The sequence below is a fragment of the Sorex fumeus genome, unplaced genomic scaffold, assembly GCF_029834395.1.
Source record: "Sorex fumeus unplaced genomic scaffold, SorFum_2.1 ptg000098l, whole genome shotgun sequence".
In the NCBI taxonomy this organism is placed as follows: domain Eukaryota; kingdom Metazoa; phylum Chordata; class Mammalia; order Eulipotyphla; family Soricidae; genus Sorex; species Sorex fumeus.
Window position 1 is genome coordinate 3,021,392 of NW_026606155.1, and position 12,650 is coordinate 3,034,041.

Consider the following 12,650-nt stretch of genomic DNA (forward strand, 5'->3'; position numbering starts at 1 on the left):
AGTCGAGGAGGGTCAGGTAGGGTCAGGAGGGTCAGGGTGGGTCTCCTCCCAGTGTACATAAGAGGCAGGACTCCTCCGAGGTTTATGTGGTATCTGCCTGAGAAGAAGCTGCAGTGCAGGACTCCATCAGACTTCCAGAACCTTCCAGGACACATCCATTCCTGGGACAATGGACCACTCCCACCATCACTCCGGGATGAGCGCCATAGGCCACCCCAGTGACCCGGCCCCTCCACCCCAGCCTCCGGCAACCATGGAGCCCCACTCCCACGGGGGCATCGCACACACGATGCCCATGACTTTCTACTTCGGCTACAGGAACGTGGAGCTGCTCTTCTCGGGGCTGCTGATCGACTCGGCTGCGGCCATGTCCGTGGCTGTCGTGGCCGTGTTTCTGCTCGCCCTGGGCTATGAAGGACTCAAGAGAGCCCGCGAGAGGTTCGGCGCCCAGTACTCGACTTTTCCCAGACCTGACGGAACCCTCCCCAAGGTGACACCCAGGCAGCAGGTGCTGAACGCCACTCACCTCCTACAGATGGCGCTGCACATGCTCCAGGTGGGCCTGAGCTACCTGCTGACGCTGACCACTATGACCTACAACACCTACCTCGGCCTGGCCTTGCTGGCAGGGGCTGGCATCGGCTACTGGCTCTTTGGCGGGAGGATGGCAGAGGACGTGGAGTCCCAGACCCATGACGTGAACAAGGTCGAGCTCCATGAGATTTGCAGCGGAAACTCTCCTGGCCTGCAGGAATGAGCCCTCACCTCCTGTCTCTCCTGAGCCCTCTGGATCTCAGCGGTTCTGAGTTTGACAAGCTCAAGAGGCGACTGCTCCTGGACACTGTTTCCTGTGAGTGGAAACACTCACAGGAGATGAAGCCCCTGGACCGCCCAACATCCTGGTTCCTGGTCCACGTTCTCTGTCTTGTGTAATGCATGAACTCCATCCCTGGCTCCCCGGGATTTATGCTTTTGTTTATGTATTGTGCTTATGATGGCTTCTTTTTTCCCCTTAGTCATGAAAATTGTTGCCCAGTGAACCCAGAACCCAAACTTCACAATAAAACGCTTGATCTTTTGGGCTCAATGAGGGGGAACTCTCTATAGTGTGTCCTTGTGTGTGATGATCTGGCCAGAAATTTCTAGCATTCACACAGGGTGGGGTGTGAAGATCAGTAGGAGGGGCACTGCCCATGGATGTGTGTTCTGGGGGAGGTTGGCTCTTTCACGGGGTTCCTGCTTCTCTTTGGGTTGCAATAATGTTGTCAATTTGGGAAGATTCTCACTTGGCCAGAGAGAACATACTGGGGGTTGATTGCGTACAGTTAGCAGGGTTCAATCCTCGTCTCCGAGGCTGTTTCACCCTCTTGTATTGGTCCATACCCGATGGCGTATATTTGGAAATCTTATGTAGCACCGGGGAGCATAAACACCAGAGCTGTCAGATTCTGCTTTTGGCATATGGGACATGGAGAATTTGAACTCGCCACCATAGTTGTGTAAGGCAGGCGTTCTCAGCCACAGTGCTCTACCAAAGCAATCCTCCTGTCTTTTGTTGTAGGGTATTTATTATTATTATTATTATTATTATTTATTTATTTATTTAGCTTGGGGGCCAAACCCGCTGATGTCTACGACTGACTTCTAGTTAGTAATTCTGCACTTGTGGCAGGGCTAGGGGGACTATAATGGGTGTCGGGAATCTAACCCAGGTCAGCAGCATGCAGTACATATGTCCTACTCTCTGTAATATGATTCAGGCCCCCAAAGCTATATTATTTGATCTTCACACCTGGCCACTATTCTTTGCAATTCGCTTAATGGGTGGCATAAAGAGAGATTATGCAATGGTCAGGCTTGCCTTGCATGTGGCTGACCAAGCTTCAATCCCCAGCCCTCCATATGGTTTTGTGAGCCCACCAAGAGTGATCCCTGGAGAAAGAGCCAGGAGTAAGAAAGGAAGCCCTGAGCACAGTCAGGTTGGCCCCAACTCCTGCCCTCACAAAAGGGGTGCTTCTCCTTAAGCACAACACTAACCAATCACTCTCAAAGGCCCAACCCCAAAACCATCACAGCCAGAGTTGGATTTCGCACAACTTTTTTTGGCAATAACCATTCACTCACGAGCAATAGTTTCAGATTCATTTTGATTCACCTCAATATCAAACTCAACAAGAGCCTTGTGCAATGAATTTTGATATATGGATCACTTTGAAGCAAACAGGTGTTTCCATTTGTATTCCTCATTTATTTTGAGGGGCTACGGTTTCCCCACAGGACTGGACCTAGCAGAGGAGGACCAGGCTGTTTCTTGAAGGCCATGGAAGTGACAGAGCCCTGGCCGCAAGCACAGCAGCGAGACATGAGCCCTCAATCAGTATTTGTCCACTTAAGGTGTTAGAAATTGCCATTTTTTTTTTCCTTTGTTGTTCATCGGTGGGTTGTTTACTCTGCGTTGGCTTCTTTGTCGTGGTTGGTTTGGGGGCTACATGTTGGGATGTTCTGGGGATAATCCTGGCTCAGGACTCAGGGCTTGCTCCTGAAAGTGTTCAGGGAGCCCTGCAGAATTACTGTCTTTGCTGTTATTCTCTAGTTGAAGCACTGTCATAATTTCCCTTAGATTTTTTTGGACAGAAATGTGATAGTTGGGTTGGAGTGATAGCACAGCGGATAGGGTTTTGCCTTGCAAACGGCCCGACCCGGGTTCGATTTCCAGCATCCCATATGGTCACCCAAGCACACGGCCAGGAGTAATTCCTGAGTGCATGAACCAGGAGTAACCCCTGTGCATCGCTGGGTGTGACCCAAAAAGCAAAAAAAAAAAAAAAGAAAGAAAGAAAGAAATAGGATAGTTGCTTCAAGAACCTTGTTTTCTAAAACCGCCATCTCAGATCATTTATAATAATTATACCCCAAGTGTATGGTCACATTTTTCTGTGCTTTTGGAAACAAGTCGCACATATAGCATTTCTATGTTCAGATCTCCACTTTTATCAGCTTGTGTGATTTTTTTTTAATTTGGTTTATGTGCTGAAGCAATAGTACAGTGGTAGGGCATTTCGCCTTGTACTCGGCCAACCTGGCAGACACGAGTTTGATTCCTCCACCTCTCTTGGAGAGCCAGACAAGTTACCATGAGTATCTAGGCTGCAGGGCAAAGCCTGGCAAGTACTTATTCGATATGCCAAACACAGGAACAACACAGTAACAACAGGTCTCACAATGGAGCTGTTACTGGGCCCACTCGAGTAAATAAATTAACAATGGGAGAACAGTGCTATAGTGCTATTTGGTTAATCGGGGTGGTAGAACTACACTCAGTGATACTCAGGGACGAGCCCTGGCTCTGTGCTCAGGAGTGACTCCTGGAGAGCTCAAGGAACATTTTGTGTTGGTAGAAGCCAAAGGCTCTGGTTGCTTGCAAGTAAGGCAGGCACCTTATTTCCTGCACTGTGTCTCTGGTCCCGAGTTTGTAGGATTTATGCGCGGGCAGTCAAGAGTGGTAACATGCTACTTAGATTGTGTGTTGTCTCTCTGGCTTTAAAGTACTCTTCTTTTGGCTCACAATTTGGGGAGTATTTCACACCAGAGCCACCTGTTATGAGGCACTCTTCAGCCCACATGTCTTAAGCTCATCTGCACTGAACCTGGTAAAGCCCCGCCTCTTCGAAACTGCATCTTCTGGCAACCAGAGAACTTACACTTGGCCCAGCCCAGAGACTCAATCAGTAATCATGGTATTTTGAAGTCAGCTTTCACATCATTCTTGGGCTTTATTTTGCTTCATGTGAACCCACTGGAGAGGGCACAGCAAAGGTACAGCGTGTAGGGCACTTGCCTTGCACACGGCTGACCTGAGCTTAATCCCTGGCATCCTATCTCAAGCACTATCAGGAGCAATTCCTGAGTCCAGAACCCCAGTAACACCTGAGCACTTCTGGGTGTGGCCCCAAACCAAAAGAAAAAAATCACGTTTTAGTCTTAGAAGGGAGAACTGCTTTTCCTCCAGAAGTATTGATTCTCCTCCTAAGTTAATGAAACTTGGATAGACCTGAGAATATTATTTCTCTTTTTGCTTGTTTTGAGATTTTGGCATTGTGACCAGCAAAGCTGGTCTGAAGAGTTGATCTGTCAGTAAACCTGGGAGGGTCTCTAGGGAGGGTCTCTTGGGAGGGTTGAGGAGGGTCGGGGAGGGTCGGGTAGGGTCAGGGTGGGTCTCCTCCCAGTGTACATAAGAGGTAGACTCCTGCGAGCCTTACGTGGTATCTGCCAGAGACCCGGAGAAGAGGCTGCAGTGCAGGACTCCATCAGACTTCCAGATTCTTCTACAACAAATCCATTCCTGAGACAATGGACCACTCGCACCATCACTCCGGGATGAGCACCATGGACCACACGGGCGCCCCGGCCCCTCCACCCCAGCCTCCAGCTACCACGGGGCCCCACTCCCACGGGGGCAGCGCACACACGATGCCCATGACCTTCTACTTTGGCTACAGGAACATGGAGCTGCTGTTCTCATGGTTGCTGATCGACTCGGCTGCGGCAATGGCCGTGGCTGTCGTGATTGTGTTTCTGCTGGCTCTGGGCTACGAGGGACTCAAGAGAGTCCGTGAGGGCCTTCTGCGCAAGGCCCAAGAGAGGCTCCGTGCCCAGTGCTTCCATTTCCCCAGAACTGACGGAACCCGCCCCAAGGAGACGCCCCGGCCGCAGCTGCTGAGCGCCACTCACCTCCGCCAGACGGTGCTGCACATGCTCCAGGTGGGCCTGAGCTACCTGCTGATGCTGACCGCCATGACTTACAACGCCTACTTCGGCTTGGCCTTGCTGGCGGGGGCTGGCATCGGCTACTGGCTCTTTGGCGGGAGGAAGACAGAGGACGTGGAGTCCCAGAACCATGACGTGAACGAGGTCGAGCTCCATAAGATTTGCAGCTGAAACTCTCCTGGCCTGCAGGAATGAGCAAGCTCTCACCTCCTGTCTCTCCTGAGCCCTCTGGATCTCAGCAGTTTTGAGTTTGACTGTGCTCAAGAGGCGACTGCTCCTGGACACTGTTTCCTGTGAGTGGAAACACTCACAGGAGATGAAGCCCCTGGACGCCCAACATCCTGGTCCATGTTCTGTGTCTTGTGTAATGCACGGACTCCATCTCTGGCTCCCGGGGGTTTATGCTTTCGTTTATGTATTGTGCTTATGATGGTTTCTTTTTTTTTGCCTTTAGTCCTGAAAATTATTGCCCACTGAACCCAGAACCCCAACTTCACAATAAAACGCTTGATCTTTTGGGCTCAATGAGTGGAAACTCTCTACAGCATGTCCTTGTGTGTGATGATCTGGCCAGAAATTTCTAGCATGCACACAGGGTGGGGTGTGAAGATCAGGAGGAGGGGCGCTGCCCATGGATTTGTGTTCTGGGGGAGGTTGGCTCTTTCTCGGGTTCCTGCTGCTCTTTGGTTTGCAATAATGTCAATTTGGGAAGATTCTCGCTTGTCCAGAGAGAACATAAGGGGTCGTTTGCGTGCAGTTAGCAGGGTTCAGTCCTGGTCTCTCAGGCTGTTGGACCCTCTTGGTACTGGTCCACACCCGATGGGGTATATTTAGAAATCTTATGTAGCAGCAGGGAGCATAAACACCAGACCTCTCAAGATTCTGCTCTTGGCATATGGGACATGGAGGATTAGAACTCACGATCCCACTCGTGCAAGGCAGGCATTCTCAGCCACAGTGCTCTATTGAAGTATTCCTCATTACTTTTGTTGAATGGGTTTTATTATTATTATTATTGTTATTATTATTATTATTATTACTGGCCACGTTTGTGTTGACAAGGACACCGACACATCCAACACCTCTTTTGTTGCATGTTCCGAGGAACAATTCTTCTCCAGTGTTGAAAAGGGCGTGATGAGATTGGTGCCTATTTGTCTCAGTCAGACCAATGATGTCGTACTAGATCTTTCACGCTTGTACCATCAGGTCCTCGATGGATGCATCTGATGCTAGCATTGAAAGTACAGAGGATCATTTTTGTCTTCCTTCGTTGTGGCAGCCTAGTTCGGCCTTGAGATCTTATTGGCCTCTCCTTTCTCCTCCTTCTCAATGCTGACATATTGGTGACACCTTCTGGGTCAGGGGAATGAGACCCATTATAATTACTGGTTTTGGCATATCGAATACACAACGGATAGCTTGTGAGGGTCTGCTGTGCGGGCAGAATTCGCTCGGTAGCTTGCCAGGCATTTCAAGAAGGATAGAGGCATTTGGGGCGACCTCTAATCGCCCTTGTAGGTGTTACCATATCTGAACCCTATCAAATATGGTAAGGCAATTCTGGAAGATGGGTATTTAGTGGAAGATGGGTATTATTAGACCGCGTGGTCGCCCACCTACCAGATGGTCAGACTTCTTCATCAAGATCATGAACAATCGGTTTGAGGGTCTTCATGTTCCTAGAGCGAACAGATGCCACTGGGCTACACTAGCACGCGACTGGGACAAATGAAGACGTTACTGGCGCCCGCTCGAGCAAATTGATGATTAACGGGAAGTCAAGTGATCAAGTGATTATTATTATTATTGTTATGATTGTTATTATTATTATTGGGCCAGAGCGACAATATAGCCGGTAGGGCATTTTCCTTGCACATGGCTGACCCAGGTTTGATTCCTCTGCCCCTCTTGGAGTGTTAGCAAGAATATCCCACCCGCACAACAGAGCCCAGCTTGCTCATTGTGGCGTATTCCATATGCCAAAGATCGTATCAACAAGTGTCACATGGAGTCGTTACTGGTGCCCACTCGAACAAATCAACGAACAGTGAAACAGTGCAGTGATATCATTATTAGTATTTGTTGGCTGGGGGCCACACCCGGTGATGTCCAAGGCTCTTCCTGAGGAATTACCTGTGGCGGTGCTAGGAGGATCATATCAGATGTCGGGAATCTAACCCAGGTCAGCAGCATGCAAGGCATATATCCTACCCTCAGTACTATGCCCCAAAGATTGTAATATTTGATCTTCACACCTGGTCACCCTTTCCTTGCAATTCAATTAGATGTGGCTTGCATTGCATGTGGCTGACCAAGGTTCAATCCTCAGCCCTCCATATGGTCTCCTGAGCCACCAAGGTTGATCCCCGATGAAAGAGCCAGGAGTAAGTGAGGAAGCCCTGAGCACAGCCAGGTTGGCCCCAACTCTACCTCTGCTCTCAAAAAAAAGGGTGGTTCTCCTACAGGACAAAACTAACCACTCACTCTCAAAGGCCCAACCCTAAAACCACAGCCAGAGTTGGATTTCGCACATCCACTTTCTTTGGCAAAAACCATTGAGTCACCAGCAATAGTTTCAGATTCATTTTGATTCACCTGGATATCAAGCTCAACAAGAGCCTTGTGCATTGAATTTTGATACATGGATCACTTCGAAGCAGGTAGGTTTTTCCATTTGTATTCCTCATTTATTTTAAGGGGCTGCGGTTTCCCCCACGGGACTGGAGCCAGCAGAGCAGTGCCAGGCTGTGTCTTGGAGGACATGGAAGGGACACAGCCCTGAGCCCAAGCACAGAAGTGGACCCAAGCCCTCATGACACCCTCCCCACCCACAGTTAGCATTATCTACCCATGAGGTGTTAGAAATTGTCTTTTCTATTTTCATTTGTTGTTCATTGATGGGTTGTTTATTCTGCTTGGCTTCTTAGTCGTGGTTGCTTTGGGGGCTACATGTTGGGATGCTCTGGGGGCAATCCTGGCTCAGAGCCCAGGGCTTTCCCCTAGGGTTCATGGAACCCTGCATTATTACTCTCTTTGCTGCTATTCTCTAGTTGAAGCATTGTCATAATTTTCCTTTTTGGACAGAAATGAGATATTTGCTTCAAGAACCTTGTTTTCTAAATCCTTCATCTCAGATCATTTATAATAACTATATCCCAAGTGTATGGTCACATTCTGGGACCATACTAGTTCTTTTGTAAACTAGTCACACATGTAGCATTTCTATGTTCAGATCTCCACTATTATCGGCTTGTATGATTTCTTTGGGGGTGGGGGGTTTCTGGGGGTGGTAGAACCACACTCAGTGATACACAGGGACGATCCCTGGCTCAGTGCTCAGGAGTGGCTCCTGCAGAGCTCAAGGCACATTCCGTGTTGCTAGAGGCCAAAGGCTCTGGTTGCTTGCAAGAAAGGCAGGTACCTTATTTCCTGCACTTTGTCTGTGGTCTCAAGTTTGTAGGATTTATATGCGGGCAGTCAAGTGTAGTAACATGCTGCCTCGGTTGTGCATGGTCTCTCTCTGGCTCTAATGTATTCTGCCTTTGTGCCTCAATTCTCTGTCCAGTGGCCCACAATTTGGGGAGTATTTTACCCAACAGGCACCTGGAATGAGGCGCTCTTCAGCCCCCATGTCTTAAGCTCATCTGCACTAAGCCTGGTAAAGCCCCGCCTCTTCGAAACTGCATCTTCTGCAACCAGAGAACTTACACTTGGCCCAGCCCAGAGACTCAATCACAATAATCGTGGTATTTTGAAGTCAGTTTTCGCATCATTCTTGGGCTTTATTTTGCTTCATGTGAACCCACTTGAGAGGGCAGAGCAAAGGTACAACGGTTAGGCCACTTGCCTTGCACACGACTGACTTGGGTTCAACCTCTGGCATCCTATCTCAAGCACTGCCAGGAGCAATTCCTGAGTGCAGAACCTCAGGAACCCCAGAGCATCTCTGGGTATGGCTCCAAACCAAAAGAAAAAAACGTCACATTTTAGTCTCAGAAGGAAGAACTGCTTTTCCTCAAGAATGATCAATTCTCCCCCTACGTTAATGAAACCTGGATAGGCTAAGAATATTATTTCTCTTTTTGTTTGTTTTGAGATTTTAGCCATTTTGACCAGCAAAGCTGGTCTGAAGAGTTGATCTCCCAGTCAACTAGGGAGGGTCTCTTGGGAGGATCTCTTGGTTGGGTCTCTAGGGAGTGTCAGGGAGGGTCAGGGTGGGTCTCCTCCCAGTGAACATAAGAGGCAGGACTCCTTCGAGCCTTACCTTGGTGTCTGCCAGAGAACCTGAGAAGAGGCTGCAGTGCAGGACTCTATCAAACTTCCAGAATCTTCTACGACACATCCGTTCCTGGGACCATGGACCACTCACACCATCACTCCGGGATGAGCGCCATGGACCACACCAACGCCCCGGCCCCTCCACCCCAGCCTCCGGCCACCATGGGACCGCACTCCCACGAGGGCAGCGCGCACACGATGCCCATGACGTTCTACTTCAGCCACAGGAACGTGGAGCTGCTGTTCTCAGGGCTGCTGATCGATTCTGTTGCGGTCATGGCCGTGGCTGTTGTTGTCGTGTTTCTGCTGGCCCTGGGATACGAGGGACTCAAAAGAGTCCGCGAGGGGATTCATGCCCAGTGCTCAGCTTTCCCCAGACCCGACGGAGCCCGCCCCAAGGAGACGCCCCAGCCGCAGCTGCTGAGTGCCGCTCACCTTCTGCAGACGGCGATGCACGTGCTCCAGGTGGGCCTGAGCTACCTGCTGATGCTGACTGCCATGACCTACAACGCCTATTTCGGCTTGGCCTTGCTGGCGGGGGCTGGCATCGGCTACTGGCTCTTTGGCGGGAGGAAGGCAGAGGACGTGGAGTCCCAGACCCATGACGTGAACAAGATTGAGCTCCATGAGATTGGCAGCGGAAACTCTCCTGGCCTGCAGGAATGAGCCCTCACCTCCTGAGTGGAAACACTCACAGGAGATGAAGTCCCTGGACGCCCAACATCCTGGTCCACGTTCTGTGTCTTGTGTAGTGCACGGACTCCATCCCTGGCTCCCCAGGGTTTATGCTTTCATTTATGTGTTGTGCTTGTGATGGTTTCTTTTTTTCCCTTTCATCATGAGAACTGTTGCCAAGTGAACCAAGAACCCAAACTTCACAATAAAATGCTTGATCTTTTGGGCTCAATGAGTGGGAACTCTCTACAGCGTCTTCTTGTGTGTGATAATCTTGCCAGGAATTTCTAGCATGCACACACGGTGGGGTGTGAAGATCAGGAGGAGGGGCGCTGCCCATGGATGTGTATTCTGGGGGAGGTTGACTCTTTCGCGGGGGTCCTGCTGCTCTTTGGTTTGCAATAATCATGTCAATTTTGTAAGATTCTCACTTGGCCAGAGAGAACATAAGGGGGTCGGGTGCTTGCCTTGTGTGCAGTTAGCAGGGTTCAATCCTGGTCTCCCAGGCTGTTGCACCTTCTTGGTACTGGTCCATACCTGATGGGGTATATTTGGAAATCTTATGTAGCACCGGGGAGCATAAACACCAGAGCTGTCAGATTCTGCTCTTGGCATATGGGACATGGAGGATTAGAACTCACAACCCCACTCGTGCAAGGTAAGCGTTCTCAGCCACAGTGCTCTACTGAAGCATTCCTCATGACTTTTGTTGTAGGGGTTTTATCATTATTATTATTGTTGTTGTTGTTGTTGTTATTATTATTATTATTATTATTATTATTGGGCTAGAGCGATAGCATAGCCAGGTAGGGCATTTTCCTTGCACACGGCTGACCCAGTTTCCATTCCTCTACCCCTCTCGGAGGATTACCGAGAGTATCCCACCCGCACGGCAGAGCCTGGCTTGCTCATTATGGCATATTCAATATGCCAAAAACAGTAACAACAAGTCTCACAATGGAATCGTTACTGGTGCCCACTTGAACAAATCAATGAAAAACAGGAGGACAGTGCTACAGTGCAGTGCTATCATTATTAGTATTAATTGACTTGGGGGTTACACTCAGGGAGGTCCAAGACTTTGAGAAATGACTTCTGGCAGTGCTAGGGGGACCATATCGGGTGTCGGGAATCTAACCCAGGACAGCAACCTGCAAGGCATATGTCCTACCCTCAGTACTATGCCCCAAAGGCTGTATTATTTGATCTTCACACCTGCATGTGGCTGACCAAGGTTCAATCCCAGGTCCTCCATATGGTCTCCTGAGCCCACAAAGGGTGATCCAAGATGAAAGAGCCAGGAGTAAGTGAGGAAGCCCGGGTTGGCCCCAAATAGCCCCTTGCCCTCACAAAAAGGGTGCTTCTTCTACAGGACAACACTAACCAGTCACTCTCAAAGGCCCAACCCTAAAACCATCACAGCCAGATTTGGATTTTGCAAAAATTTCTTTGGCAATAACCATTTAGTCCTTTCCATTCCCTGTCCTTTCACCACTGTGCATTTTCTACCACCAATGTGACCCGTTTCCCTCTTTCCAACCCTCATTCCCAGTCTATTTCTACGGCAGGCACTTTTCCTCTCTCTCTCTCTTTCTATCTTTCTCTCTCTCTTTCTATATATTTCTTCCTCTCTTCTTTTGGTCACTATGGTTTGTGATATAGTTGGTAGGGCGTTTGCCTTGCATGTGGCCAACCTGGGTTCAATTCCTCTGTCCCTCTTGGAGAGCCCAGCAAGCTACCGAGAGTATGCCACCTGCATGGCAGAGCCTGGAAAACTCCCCGTGGCATATTCAATATGCCAAAAACAGTAACAAGAAGTCTCACAATGGAGACATTACTGATGCCCTCTCAAGCAAATTGATGAACAACGGGAGGACATTGCTCCAGGACAGTGCCACAGTGCTAACCATTCAGTCACTGGCAATAGTTTCAGATTCATTTTGATTGACCTGGCTATCAAACTCAACAAGAGCCTTGTGCATTGAATTTTGATATATGGATCACTTCAAAGCAGACAGGTTTTTTCATTTCTATTCCTCATTTATTTTGAGGGGTTGGGGTTTCCCCCCACGGGACTGGAGCCAGCAGAGCAGGGCCAGGCTGTGTCTAGGGGGCCATGGAAGGGACAGAGCCCTGGCCCCAAGCACAGCAGAGAAACACGCGCTCTTCTGACACCCTCCCCGCCCTCAATCAGCATTTCTACCCATGAGGTGTTAGAAATTGCCTTTCTTTTTTCATTGGTTGTACATTGGTGGGTTGTTTACTGTGCGTTGGCTTCTTTGTCGTGGTTGGTTTGGAGGCTACATGTTGGGATGCTCTGGAGGTAATCCTGGCTCAGGACTCAGGGCTTAATCCTAAAAGTGTTCAGGGAGCCCTCCATAATTACTGTCTTTGCTGCTATTCTCTTGTTGAAGTATTGTCATAATTTCCTTTAGATTTTTTTTCTACAGAAATGTGATGTTTGCTTCAAGGACCTTGTTTTCGAAATCCACCATCTCGAATCATTTATAATAACTATTCCCCAAGTATATGGTCACATTTTTTCTGTTCTTTTGGAAACTAGTCACACATATAGCATTTCTGTGCTCAGATCTCCACTATTGTCTGCTTGTGTGATTTTATGTGTTTATTTTTTGGGGGGTTTTGGGGGTTGTAGAACCACACTCGGTGATACTCAGGGATGAGCCCTGGCTCTGTGTTCAGGAGTGACTCCTGCAGAGCTCAAGGCACATTCCGTGTTGCTAGAGGCCAAAGGCTCTGGTTGCAGGCCAGAGCCAGTAAGGCAGACACCTCATTTCCTGCACTATGTCTCTGGTCCCGAGTTTGTAGAATTTATGCGTGGGCAGTCAAGTGTGGTAACGTGCTGCTTACATTGTGCTTGGTCTCTCTGGCTTTTGTGTACTCTTCTTTTGTGTCTTAATTCTCTG

At 49.1% G+C, this 12,650-nt stretch overlaps 3 protein-coding genes across 3 annotated transcripts; all 3 read left to right on the forward strand.

Moving 5' to 3' along the window:
* The first annotated feature begins 253 nt into the window (after positions 1–253).
* On the forward strand, positions 254–757 carry LOC130041227 (high affinity copper uptake protein 1-like). The gene has a single exon (XM_056133292.1). The coding sequence runs from the start codon at positions 254–256 to the stop codon at positions 755–757; it is 504 nt and encodes a 167-aa protein (XP_055989267.1).
* Positions 758–4,386: 3,629 nt separating this feature from the next.
* LOC130041228 (high affinity copper uptake protein 1-like) lies at positions 4,387–4,938 on the forward strand. The gene has a single exon (XM_056133293.1). It carries the CDS (start codon positions 4,387–4,389, stop codon positions 4,936–4,938), a length of 552 nt encoding a protein of 183 aa, XP_055989268.1.
* A 4,224-nt stretch (positions 4,939–9,162) lies between these two features.
* LOC130041229 (high affinity copper uptake protein 1-like) lies at positions 9,163–9,714 on the forward strand. The gene has a single exon (XM_056133294.1). The coding sequence runs from the start codon at positions 9,163–9,165 to the stop codon at positions 9,712–9,714; it is 552 nt and encodes a 183-aa protein (XP_055989269.1).
* Positions 9,715–12,650: the final 2,936 nt, after the last annotated feature.

Coding starts and splice junctions, on each gene's coding strand:
- LOC130041227 (XM_056133292.1), top strand. CDS start 254: ATGGAGCCCCACTCCCACGGGGGCATCGCACACACGATGCCCATGACT.
- LOC130041228 (XM_056133293.1), top strand. CDS start 4,387: ATGGACCACACGGGCGCCCCGGCCCCTCCACCCCAGCCTCCAGCTACC.
- LOC130041229 (XM_056133294.1), top strand. CDS start 9,163: ATGGACCACACCAACGCCCCGGCCCCTCCACCCCAGCCTCCGGCCACC.